Source organism: Pristis pectinata, chromosome 3 (assembly GCF_009764475.1).
Source record: "Pristis pectinata isolate sPriPec2 chromosome 3, sPriPec2.1.pri, whole genome shotgun sequence".
Classification (NCBI taxonomy): Eukaryota; Metazoa; Chordata; class Chondrichthyes; order Rhinopristiformes; family Pristidae; genus Pristis; species Pristis pectinata.
This window is the reverse complement of record NC_067407.1, coordinates 13798846-13812797: the sequence shown is the minus strand read 5'-3', so window position 1 is coordinate 13812797 and position 13952 is coordinate 13798846. Positions and strand designations below refer to the sequence as shown.

Here is a 13952-nt window from a genome sequence, read left to right as displayed (position 1 = left end):
AGGCTTATGGAGAAAGTGAGGAGGCATGGGATCCAAGGGGGCATTGCAGAGTGGATCCAGAACTGGCTGGCCCACAGAAGGCAAAGAGTGGATGCTGAAGGGTCGTATTCTGAGTGGAGGTCGGTGACCAGTGGTGTACCTCAGGGATCTGTACTGGGACCCTTACTCTGTGATTTTTATAAATGACCTGGATGAGGAAGCGGAGGGGTGGGTTAGTAAGTTTGCGGATGACACGAAGGTTGGGGGTGTTGTGGATAGTTTGGAGGGCTGTCAGAGGTTACAGAGGGACAATAGATAGGATGCAAAGTTGGGCTGAGAAGTGGCAGATGCAGTTCAACCCAGATAAGTGTGAAGTAGTTCATTTTGGTAAGTCAAATATGATGGCAGAATATGGTATTAATGGTAGAACTCTTGGCAGTGTAGAGGATCAGAGGGATCTTGGGGTCCAAGTCCATAGGACGCTCAAAGCAGCTACCCAGGTAGACTCTGTGGTTAAGAAGGCATATGATGTACTGTCCTTCATCAATCGGGGAATTGAATTTAGGAGCCGAGAGGTATTGTTGCAGCCATATAGGTCCCTGGTCAGACCCCACTTGGAGTACTGTGCTCAGTTCTGGTTACCTCACTACAGGAAGGATGTGGAAGCTATAGAATGGGTGCAGAGGAGATTTACAAGGATGCTGCCTGGAATGCGGAGCATGCCTTATGAAAGCAGGTTGAGGGAACTCGGCCTTTTCTCCTTGGAGAGATGGAGGATGAGGGGGGACCTGATAGAGGTATATAATATGATGAGAGGTATTGATCGGGTAGATAGTCAGAGGCTTTTCCCCAGGGCTGAAATGGTGGCCGCAAGAGGACATAGGTTTAAGGTGCTGGGGAGCAGATATAGAGGAGATGTCAGGGGTAAGATTTTTACTCAGAGAGTGGTGAGTGCGTGGAATGGGCTGCCGGCAACAGTGGTGGAGGCGGATATGATTGGGTCTTTCAAGAGACTGTTGGATAGGTATCTGGAGCTGAGAAAAATAGAGGGCTATGGGTAAGCCTGGTAACTTCTAGGGTAGGGGCATGTTTGGCACAGCTTTGTGGGCCAAAGGGCCTGAATTGTGCTGTAGTTTTTCTATGTTTCTATGGTTACCTGGTCTTTGAAGGTGAGAGTACAGTCCAGCATCACTCCAAGATTGGCTGCAAGGTAGGGCATATCATACACTTTTGTCACAGGTTACCAACAGAGTATTGTGGTGCAGAGCAGGATATAGAGCTGAACTTCAGGAAATATTTGCTCATGTTTAGGTCTCTGTTCAGGGCGCATGATATCATTAAAAGATGGCTGCCAAGAAGAGGTCATCCATATTTGCAAAGCTGCATTTGTTCTTTGGTGGTATGTTGCATTTCTATAGCTCAAACAGTCCAAATAATATCATCTTGTATAGATCTTTTGTGGAGCAATATTTAAAAGCCTTCTGCTAGACCACTTCCTCCCAATCCTTCAACATTGGCTCTGCTCTTTTATAGTCCACCATGAAATTTGCTAAGGATATTTCAATCAAGCAGCCAGCAGTGACTCAAGTCAGCAACCTTCCTGGGAGTTGTAGGACCAACTTCTGGTTGAGCAAAGACTGCTTCAGTAAAAGCTTCTTTGAAATTTTAAGTTGCTTTCCATCTCAATTAAACAACTTAATTATATGCATATATGGAGTTTAAACCAACTTGAATGATATTTCCACATTGGAAGTGCCATTATTGTACCCGGCTTAATAGGAAGAAAATCATCTCAACTTCAATTCTTTGATATTTCAAGACTACCATGTCCACTAGATTCATGTGTGACTTTAGATAAATGGCACACTGGATTGTGATTATACAAACATAAACTGTCCCTTGATGTGAAGAACATCTTAGAGATTGCATATATGCAAATATCAGGTTTTTTTCCCATAACCTGCTCATCAGTTTTCAGAGGACTGATTTTATATTCATGGGTTAACAATCTGCACAATGGATAATGTAATAAAAAAACATTCCGAATTTACAAATTACAATGTGGTTTGCCTTCCTCCTCTAACTATACTAGAGTCCTTGACAAAATCCACAGAAATTTAAAAACTGAAATCAGTAAACTGATAAAAATAAGACTGACAGGAAAAATAACATGTATGCAAGTTATCTGATATGAATAACATATGTTTTTTTCCTCAGACAGTGTGCTGCTCCAATAAGCCAAAATGTGCTTATTGGTGTGTTTAGCAGAATTGTATTTAGGTTTTCTGCTGGCAGATTGCACTCTAGCCTGCAGAACTGCACTGAAACAACAGCAAAAAACAAACCTTCAGTTATCTGAAGATAAAATATACTCCAAACTTGCTGGCTTGCAAGGAACTTTTTTCAGTTTGTTCCATCTCCTAATACAGGCTGGTCCTATAGAAACATAGCCCTCACTTTCAAGGAGCATTGATAACACTAATAACAAGCATCAAGATGCCTCTACCATTACCACTCAAGCTTTTTCCCTTTGTTCTCCCTACCCCTCCTGCTTATTGTGACTTGAAACACACTTGCTTTCTGTCAAACTGAAATATCAACTGTTTCCCTCTCCCCAAATGCTGTGTGATCTGCTGATTAACTCCAGCGTTTTCTGTTTTTATTTCTGACTTCGAGCATCTGCAGTTTTCTTTTGGCTTTGATCATTTCTTACAGTAAATACAAGCACATCCATCAAATGAACACAGTCTTGATGTTCTGCTCAATCCATAATCTGATATTGTCCTTTAATATAAATTCGAAGCAGCAAACATAATCAAAGACCCCACCCACCCCAGACATTCTCTCTTCTCCCCCCTCCCATCAGACAGAAGATACAAAAGCCTGAAAGCACGTACCACCAGGCTCAAGGACAGCTTCTGTCCTGCTGTTATAAGACTATTGAATGGTCCCCTATTACGATAAGGTGGACTCTTGACCTCACAATTTACCTCATTATGGCCTTGCACCTTATTGTCTGCCTGCACTGCACTGCACTCTCTCTGTAACTGTAACACTTTATTCTGCATTCTATTATTATTTTACCTTGTACTACCTCAATGCACTGTTGTAATGAAATGACCTGTATGGACAGTATGCAAGACAAGTTTTTCACTGCACCTTGGTATCTGTGACAATAATAAACCAATTTACCAATAAAGGCACCAGAAAACCTGAAAGCAAAACAAATGACTTACTTGAAAGTTTGTAACCACCTTTGTTTTCTTTACCAGAATCATTCTTCAATTGACCACTTTGATGCAAACTGAAAGAATCTTTTGACAGGCTTTCCAAGGTTGCCATCGTGGTAGCCTTCTGGAAAAAAAAAGCACATATCGACAATTAGAAACTGATGGAACAACACCAGAATCGCTCTTTCAAAGATTAAAGATCAGAGTTGGACAGTTTTACAGCACAGGAGGAATTCATTTCGATCAATGCTAATGTCAGAGGCCCTGATAGAACAATTCACGTTGCCCCACACATTCCCCTTCTACCTCTTTCCATGCGCAGCTATAACTTACTAGTGTTGCAAGACATTTATTCAGAAACATGTTGATTTCTCACATGATTAGAATTTTGCTACTGTGCCCAGGAGGAATATTCTCACACAGCAGAAGCAGCTCAATACATCATCAACTGCTAACATTCACTCTCACCGATTTTTGCTTGGAAAAAGACCAGAAGCAACAAAGTCCAGATATAAAGAATAGTACAATTCTATAGATCAGTTTGTATTCAATTTGATTTTTAGTTTCCCTTATTTTTCCCCCATGAATAGGAGGATTTACAAAATACAAACTTCATACACCACACAGCATTAGGTTGCAATTATAGTTGTTTCTCAAGGCTGCTTTTCCACAAGAATACAGCAACTTCAAATCCCAGGGCTACTCATTACTTCCACACAAGGCAACATATATGAGAGTGAATTTGAATCAGTTGTTAGCCATAAGCTCCTTAGGACTGTTAAACACTCCATCTGAGTTGCACTGTTACAAGCATATATTCAAAAGAGCTACTGACCCAAAATTCTAATCATGTGAAAAATCAACTTGTTTTTGAATAAATGACTTTCAACAATAATCCTGAGCCTTCTTAACAATGAAAATTGTGGGGCTCTTCATGGTCCTTGTGTGATGACAAGAATACCAAGAAAATGAAATTAAATCTAAACTACTCTGCTAGGATAAAATGACTTTGGACTATTAATGAATGCATACGAAACCACAGTTCAAACCCACTCCAAATTTAATAATCATACTCAGAAGCCATAGGATGACTGATGTAGAAAATGGAGAATGTCATTAAGTTTGGTCCAGGCAAATGTCTGACATATGCACATAGGCATACATTTATTATGTATGTATGTATCAGTATAATAGTGAAAATGACACACCCATTCTATTTTCTTCTAGCACTGTGGTTGAAATGCCCACAAGTTCTAATTACAGTATTTATTGTGAAACAAAGTCAAGATTTAGAATAACTAAACAGCCTTCAAAAGGGACAGCAGTGCAACAAATCCCCTCTACATTCCTTGGGCAATGATCCAAAGCCTCGAAACCCATGAGAAGTTTTCCTTCAAGACCAGAAAAAACAAAAGCATTGCACAACCTCAACACTTAACTTTTGCCTTCCTATACCATCTCTGAACAATTTTGATTGGCAAGGAATTAAGTTGAATGTGTGCCAATGAAAAGAAAGAGAACTTCTTAAGCAACTTCTTTCAAAACAAAATAAACTTGCCTTCATCTACTCTGCTTTGTTCAAGATTTCTTTAATCAAACATGCCCAAAAAAGAAATCCCACGAGGCACTGAAGTGACACAGGGCACCAGCATGCCATTATGGTTTTGCTTGGAGTAGTACACCAGTTCAACTCACATCATCTCTTGAAAGAAATTCTTAGGATTAAAATTAACAGGAGTAAGGAAATTGGTACAAGGAAAGTAATGGAAAGGAAAGCAGCTTATCCATACTGGAACATCACCAGTATGGGGAAAAGACTAGAATCAGGTCAGCTGCTTTGAGGGCACAGAAAAGAACAAAGGTAATATGAAAGGATAAGTCACTTAAGGTGGTCATATGTCGCTTCTTCAATTGAGAGAGGATCAGAGGAGGATAAATTTACATCTAAAGAGCTGCATCTGAATGAAAGAATAACCTCAGCTTAGTTTTGCAAAGTTTTTTCCTTCATTCATTCTTCTTCAATGACATATATTGAATAATTTTACCAAAAATACAGATGGAAATGAATGGATCACACCAGGAGTCAAACCATAGGCTGTGGATCTCAGCGTCAGGTTACCACATTTAATTCAAAAGGTGCAGATCACACAGTTACTTACATTTCTGGAGAACTTATTACATAGAAAAAGTTGGCATAGAACAGTGGACACCATACCAGTGACATGGAGGTGAGTGGAAGAGGAATACAGAAGATTGGGCAAATGCAAATGGGCACCAAGGATCCTCTTAAGGAGAGACAGGAATGAAGGAATGTTCAGGCAGGGAATTCAGGAGGGCAAAACCAAAGTGAACTGAAGAACAAGAAAAATAAGAATTGGGGAAAGACACCGAGCTGGAAGACGTGAACAGCAGGATGGACTGTCCCAGAACAAAGCCGAGGATAAGAACCTTAGAAATCCATTACCTAAGATTATAGGAAGCCACTAAACTTTTTTGAAGACAACACGAAGAGTTCACAAATCAATTCAAGTGTGCACAGTTTTAGAAAGACCTGTATTTATATATGAATATACAAAATGAGTAAGAAGACCATGAAATCTACACTTAGTCAATCCGTAACTTATAACATTATCTACCTGTCCACAAAACTAACCATCTGCAGAGCGAGGAAAAAAATGCAATATTCCTCACCAATTCCCCAAGATAAAGAGATAAGCTCCCAGAGAACACAGATGTCAGAAGACATTACAATCACAGCCAACAGACAACCAGAAACTTAGAAAATAAACTTGCCAATTTCACTTTTAAGGACCGTATTGACTCCATACTTTGTCATCTATGAGCATATGAAAGGAAACAGGTCATAGCCTCTGAATATTTTTGCAGATTTTATAACACAACCTTTATCTAGACCATCTTTATCAGGCTGAGAAAAAAAACATTTGGATGACATCCAAATTTTTCACCATAAAAACTTCAAACTATACATCTTCTGAGCCTGCCTTTCTAACCTGTTTTAGGTACAGTATCTTCATAACTAAGATCTCCAACAATTCCACCCATGGGAGATTCTGGAACAAAGAGACACAGTTGCAAGGGGGCGGTCATTTAAAGCTGAGGGCCATGGGAATTTCTTCTCAGAGGGTAGTGAATCTCTGCAATTCTCTACTTTGGAGGGTTGTGAATGCTAGATCACTGTATGTATTTAAAGAGGCAGAAATATTTTTGAAAGAAAGATCAAGGAAGTTCAGGACTATGAGGAATTGACACAGAAGAGCTGAGACCTAGGGCAGCTCATATTGAAGCCTGAGGGGCCAGATGGCCCACTTCTTTTCCTGTGTTCTTGTAATACCATTATCGTGGTCATAGTGCTCATTACAATCTCCAGAGCCAGGAGATACAAGATGACAAAGGATTATCTAAGTATGGGCTTCTTTGGATAAAGAGAAATGTTAGAGCTGTGCATATATGAAGAGGAGAAATGTGATATAATAGAACTTAAAATGTATCAAGAGTTATACTCTCCTATAGTGTTATGAATGCTAGAACTAAGGAAAGCCAGGAAAAAAACTGAGGGATTATTGCTAAGGAGGTGCAGTAGGACTGAGATGTCACAAAAAGACAGAATGGACACAGTGGGCTAAATCTTTTTCTCTTATCAAAGAGAGAGTAATACAGCACAGGAACAGGACTTTTGGCCCAACTCATCCATGCTGAGCAAGATGTCTATCTTAGCTAGTCCCATTTGCCTGCATTTAGCCCATTTCATAGAACCATAGAACAATACAGGCCCTTCAGCCCACCATGTTGTGCTGACCTTCAAACCACTCCTAAGATTATCTAACCCCTTCCTCCCATATATCCCTCTATCTTAAATTCTTCCATATGCTTATCTAACAATCTCTTGAACTTGACCAACGTATCAGCCTCCACCACAAACCCAGGCAGTGCATTCCATGTACCAACCACTCACTGGGTGAAAAACCTCCCTCTGACATCTCCCTTGAACTTCCCACCCAGTACCTTAAAGCCATGCCCTCTTGTATTAAGCATTGGTGCCCTGGGGAAGAGGCACTGGCTGTCCACTCTATCTATTCCTCTCAATATTTTGTATACCTCTATCATGTCTCCCCTCATCCTCCTTCTCTCCAATGAGTAAAGCCCTAGCTCCTTTAGTCTCTCCTCATAATCCATACTCTCTAATCCAGTCAGCATCCCGGTAAATCTCCTTTGCACCCTTTCCAACGCCTCCACATCCTTCCTATAATTGAGGTGACCAGAACTGGACACAGTACTCTAAGTGTGGTCTAACCAGAGTTTTGTAAAGCTGCATCATTTCCCTTGAAACTTTTTCTATGTACCTGTCCAAATGCCTTTTAAATGTTGTTATTGTACCCTCCTCTACAGCTTCCTCTGCCAGCCTGTTCCACATACTCACCACCCTCTGTGTGAAAAATTACCCCCCTCCCCCCAGTCCCTTTTAAATCATTCCCCTCTCACCATAAATCTATGTCCAGTAGTTTTAGATTCCCCTACTCTGGGAAAAAGACAATGACCAGCCACCTTATTTACACCCCTCATGATTTTATACACTTCTACAAGATCACCCCTTCCTCCTACACTCCAAGAAAAAAAGCTCCAGCCTATCCTTACAACTCAAGCCCTCCAGTCCTGGTAAAGTCCTCACAAATCTTTTCTGCATCCTTTCCAGCTTAATGGCATCCTTCCTGCAGCTGGGCGACCAGAACAGCACACAGTACTCCAAGGGTGGTCTCACCAGCAACTTGAACAGTTGCAACAAGATATCCCAACTCCTGTACTCAGTGCCTTGACAGATGAAGGCAAGTGTGTCAAACGCCTTCTTCACCACAGTCTACCTGTGTCACCACTTTCAGAGAACTACGTACCTGTAACCCTAGGTCTCTCTTTTCTACAACACTCTCCAAGGCCCTACCATTTACTGTGCAAGTCTTGCCCTGGTTTAACCTATCAAAATGCAAAACTTCGCATTTGTCAGTTAAATTCCACCTCACCTGTTCATCTAGATCCTGTTGTAATCTTAGATAACTTTCTTCACTGTCCACTTGACCACCAATTTTGTCGTCATTCGCAAACTTACTGACCACGTTAACAACATTGTCATCCAAATCGTTAATATAGATGACAAACAACAATAGACCCAGCACTGACCTCTGTGGCACACCACTGGTCACAGGCCTCCTATCTGAATAGCAACTCTCCATTATCACACTCTTGACTCCTTCCACCAAGTCAATTTTGTATCTAATTGGCTACCTCACCCTGAATCCTATGTGTCCTAACCTTCCAGACTAGCCTACTATGCAGGACATCTACCGTCCTGGCCTTGTCAATCCTCTTCATTACCTCTTTTCAAAAAACTCAGTCAAATTTGAGACATGTTTTCCCACACAAACCCACGCTGACTATCCTTTATCAGTCCTTGCCTTTCCAAATGCTGGTAGATCCTGTCCCCCAGAACACCCTTCAGTAACTTTCCTACCACTGATGTTAAGCTCACCAGTCTGTAGTTCCCTGGCTTGTCCTTGCAGCCCTTCTTAAATAAAGGCACAACATTACCCTCCAGTCTTCCGATACCTCATTCGTGGCTAAAAATGTTGCAACTATTTCTGCCAGGGGTCCTGCAATTCCCTCCCTAGCTTTCTACAATGTGCTGTATTGATTTTACTCAAGTCCAAAAGTGGATAAAACTCAGCTGTAGTTCTATGGAAAATTACAGAGAAATTTACACCATAACTGACTATTCAGCCTACTTCATGCGCTAGATTATTGCCAGAGAATACAAAATTAATGCCACTGATATTCTTCCTCTTCATACCTCTGCATCAGTCCTAAACTACTGCACTATACATCCACTGTTCTGCTCTTCCCACATATCCCTGTTCAAATCTCTAACTCTTCTGACTACCCAGAATGTAACACAGCCTAGGCACAGTAGTCTTCATGTTGTACTTGATGGGAAAACAACTTGTGATTCTAGCTACTTTTCCCACATGCACCTCATTGCTTTTGCTCCTTGAATAATGATCTACTATTCCTGACTTTATTGAAGTTGCCTTTAAAAGGTCTAACTGTGTGGCATGAACAAGCCAACATTTCTTCAGCCAAGTGCATTACAAGCAATTTGCTCTCATTACATGGCACCTTGCACACAATGGGCCTTTTAAGTCACCTGCCTTAGTTCCCTGTAGCACTTTTGTATCATATGCAAGTTCTGGAATGGTTTTATTTAAAAGTTATACTTCTAACGACCCATTCCAAATTTTGAGCTAGTTTCTTAGCTTCGAGGCTATTGAAATAAATAGTATCCTTCCTTAAAAAGTACCCTCCCCCAAAAACTCCTCAATCTACAAAGAAGAGTTTTCCTTTTTCACTCTTTTTGTCTGGGGAACTAAGTGGACAAAATGATAACTATTGTGGTCAGTTCATTGCTGTTTTCACTTTTAAACTTAACTGCAAAGTAAATTGAGGTGTCAGAGTGCCAGATAGGGAGAGAGTTCAGTGAAATATATCCAGATTAACTCAGCAGGCAAATCAGCAAACAGAACAACAGATCAGTAGTGAGCAATCTTCGAATATGAGATGGACAGAATATAAACTAGATGTATTGCTGCAAGATGATGAAGAGGCCTCAAAAGATAGGCCTCTGGATAAAAGGAGACATAACAGCTGAGGAAAGATTCGTAAAAATGTAATTAAGAAAGTTGTTCATGTAGTATTATTATTGGTTTATTATTGTCACATGTACTGAAGTACAGTGAAAAGCTTATCTTGCATATCATTCATACAGACAAACTCACTACATCAATGCATTGAGGTAGTACAAGGTAAAACAATAACAGAATGCAGAATAAAGTGTTACAGCTACAGAGAAAGTGCAGTGCAGACATACAATAGATACAAAGTCACAACGAGGTAAGTTGTGAGGTCAAGAGTCCATTTTATTCTACTAGGGAACCGTTCAATAGTCTCATAACAGTGGGATAGAAGCTGTCCTTAAGCTCGGTGGCACGTGCTTTCAGGCTTTTGTATCTTCTGCCTGATTGGAGAAGGGAGAAGAGAGAATGTCTGGGATGGGTGGGGTCTTTGATTATGCTGGCTGCTTTACTGAGGCAGCAAGAAGTATAGACAGAGTCCATGGAGGGGGAGGCTGGTTTCCGCGACGTGATGAGCTGTGTGCACAACTCTCTGCAGTTTCTTGCAGTCCCGGGCAGAGCAGCTGTCATACCAAGCCATGATGCATCCAGATAGGATGCTTTCTATGGTGCATTAATAAAAATTGGTGAGGGTCGACAGGGACATGCCAAATTTCTTTAGCCTCCTGAGGAAGTAGAGGTGCTGCTGAGCATCATGAATGCTAGAAGTGAGGAATGCCAGAAGTAAGGAATGCCAGAAAATATCCGAGTGTTTATAAGGAAAGAGCCAGGAGTATAAATAATTGAAAGTCACAAAATGGTGGCACAGGCACAATGGGCCAAGTAACTTCTGTCTTGTTGTACTGATTCTGAGAGTACCAATGACTCTATTACTCTAACAAAGTCCAGAGACAACAATGGAAATATTCAGCAGAACTCTGGCATGCAAGGAGTTAGGGGTGAAGTTGGGAGAGTTGAGAGTATTAAGCAGGGTTACTTTTTGGAAAGTGGTGATGCAAGAGAATTGCACAGTACTCCAAGGCCACCTGGCTATAGTGAATCTGCTGGGCTGAGGAGAATGAAGGTTTATAAAAAAAGTGTACGCCCGTGCATATGTGGTTCTCTTATTGATCCGATTACTCAGAGCCAGCACAAACTCAATGGGCCAAATGGCTTCCTTCTATGACATAAGGAGAAACGAGCATAAAAAGTTTCTCTATGATACAGATGAGAGAGGCCTTTGAAGTATGTGCTTTGTACTTGGGTCATAAAGAGTAATGTGTATTTATATAACACCTTCAGTGTAGTAAAATACCGAGACTCTGGAAGGAGAATCATCAAACCAAATCTGGCAATAACTTACAATGTACATATCAGGACAAAAAGACAATAGGAAATAAGAAAAGGTGGCCATCTAGCCCTTCGAACTGCTCCGGCATTCAATAATGTCACAACTGATCCAACCTTCCTCAAGCCCACTTTTCTGTGCTCTCTCCATACTCTTGATTCCATTTATCACAGTTTTGAATATATTCGAAAATTCAGTCTCCACAGCTAAATGGAGGAAGGAGTTCTAAAGACACACAAACACCTTAAAGAATTTCATCCTCATCTCAGTCCATTTATCCCCATTTATTCTGAGACAACGCCCTCTGGCTTTCTCCATAAGGGGGAAAACAGCCTCCCAGCATTTACTCTCCCCAGCCTCCTAAGAATTTTATATTTCAATAAGATCATCTCTCATTTTTCTGAACTTCAGTTGTTCTAAACTATAGACTCAAGCTGTTCAATCTTTGTGTTCAGTTCTGGTCGCCTCATTATAGGAAGGATGTGGAAGCTTTAGAGAGGGTGCAGAGGAGATTTACCAGGATTGGAGAGCACATCTTATGAGGATAGGTTGAGTGAGCTAGGGCTTTTCTCTTTGGAGGGGAGGATGAGAGGTGACTTGATAGAGGTGTACAAGATGATAAGAGGCATAGATCGAGTGGACAGTCAGAGACTTTCTCCCAGGGCGACAATGGCTAACACCAGGGGACATAATTTTAAGGTGATTGGAGGAAGGTATAAGGGGCATGTCAGGGGTAAATTGTTTTATTTTTACACAGAGAGTGGTGGGTGCGTGGAATGCACTGCCTGCATAGGTTGCGGGGGCAGATACATTAGGGACATTTAAGAGACTCTGAGACACATGAATGATAGAGAAATGCAGAGCTATGTGGGAGGGAAGGGTTAGATAGATCTTAGAGCGAGATAAAATGTTGGCACAACATTGTGGGTCGAAGGGCCTGTACTGTGCTGCAGTGTTCTATGTCCAAATCTTTCTTCAGAAGACAATCCCTCCACACCCAGAATCATCCTACTAAACCTCTGAACTGCTCCAATGATAATACCTTTCCTTAAATGAGAGGACCAAAGCTGTACACACTAAGGAGATAGAGAACCAAGTGGCATGGTGTCACAATAACAACCTTTCCCTCAGTGTTAGCAAAAGAGCTGGTCATTGACCTCAGCAAGCAGTGCAGAGCACATGCCCCTGTATGTATGAATGGTGCCAAGATGGAGATAGTTGACGGCACCCAAGGTCAAGATCGAACCCAGGTGTCCGGTGCTGTACCAGCTGTGCCACTGTGCCAATATTTACATACAATCCAAAAACCTGTCGAATGTCAAGGGGTGATGTTGTGTGGTGGGAGCAGACAGGCAAAGGTTCCAGCATCTGTAGTCTCTTGTGTCTGCAATCCAAAAAACTAGCTGAATTTCAGTTTAACAAATCATATGAGACAAATTACTTCATGGTACATAGAACAATACTACACAGGAACAGACCCTTTGGCCCATGATGTCTGTGCCAATCATGATGCCAAATTAAACTTTACTCAGGTTATTCAGAGCCCTCCATTCCTGCATGTTCACATGCATGTCTAAAATACCTCTTAAATGTCACTATCATGTCTGCTTCCACCAGCACCTGGCAGTGCATTCCCACGGACGTACCACTCTGTGTAAAAACTTACCCTGCATGTCTCCTTTAAACTCCACCCCCCCGCGCCACATCTCCCCGCCCCCAAACCTCTGCCCCCACCACCACCAAACCACCTCCTCTCCCCAACGCCACCTCCTCTCCCCAACGCCACCTCCTCCTCTCCCCCCCACCACACCACCTTCTCTCCCCGACGCCGCCGCCGCCACCACCTCCTCCTCCTCTCCTCTCCCCTGGCAACCACCTCCTCCTCCTCCTCCTCCTCCTCTCCCCCGGCCACCACCTCCTCCTCCTCTCCCCCGGCCACCACCTCCTCCTCCTCTCCCCCGGCCACCACCTCCTCCTCCTCTTCTCCCCCAGCCACCACCTCCACCTCCTCCTCTCCCCCGGCCACCACCACCTCCTCCGCCTCCTCCTCTCCCCCGGCCACCACCTCCTCCTCCTCCTCCTCCTCTCCCCCGGCCACCACCTCCTCCTCCTCCTCCTCCTCTCCCCCGGCCACCACCTCGTCCTCCTCCTCTCCCCCGGCCACCACCTCCTCCTCCTCCTCTCCCCCGGCCACCACCTCCTCCTCCTCCTCTCCCCCGGCCACCACCTCCTCCTCCTCCTCTCCCCCGGCCACCACCTCCTCCTCCTCCTCTCCCCCGGCCACCACCTCCTCCTCTCCCCCAGCCACCACCTCCTCCTCCTCCTCCTCCTCTCCCCCGGCCACCATCTCCTCCTCCTCCTCTCCCCGGGCCACCATCTCCTCCTCCTCCTCCTCCTCCTCTCCCCCGGCCACCACCACAATCACCTCCTCCTCCGCTTGCTCCTCCACTTCCTCTCCCCCGGCCACCACCACCTCCTCCTCCTCCTCCTCTCCCCCGGCCACCACCACCTCCTCCTCCTCCTCCTCCTCTCCCCCGGCCACCACCACCACCTCCTCCTCCTCCTCCTCCTCCTCCTCCTCTCCCCCAGCCACCTCCTCCTCCTCCTACTCCTCTCCCCCGGCCACCACCACCACCTCCTCCTCCTCTCCCCTGGCCACCACCTCCTCCTCTCCCCCGGCCACCACCTCCTCCTCCTCCTCGATCCTCTCCCCCGGCCACC

At 43.5% G+C, this 13952-nt stretch overlaps 1 protein-coding gene across 4 annotated transcripts in view; it reads right to left on the bottom strand.

Moving 5' to 3' along the window:
- Positions 1-13952, bottom strand: part of cdc7 (cell division cycle 7 homolog (S. cerevisiae)) — a 57195-nt gene that overhangs the window by 39049 nt on the left and 4194 nt on the right. For 2 of the 4 annotated variants that reach the window (XM_052012932.1, XM_052012931.1), the window contains exon 2: positions 3216-3333. In XM_052012932.1, the coding sequence (XP_051868892.1) occupies positions 3216-3321 (106 nt within the window). In that variant the 5' untranslated portion in view covers positions 3322-3333. The remainder of the gene's footprint in view (positions 1-3215; positions 3334-13952) is intronic. The other 2 variants (XM_052012934.1, XM_052012933.1) reach the window with 1 other exon arrangement.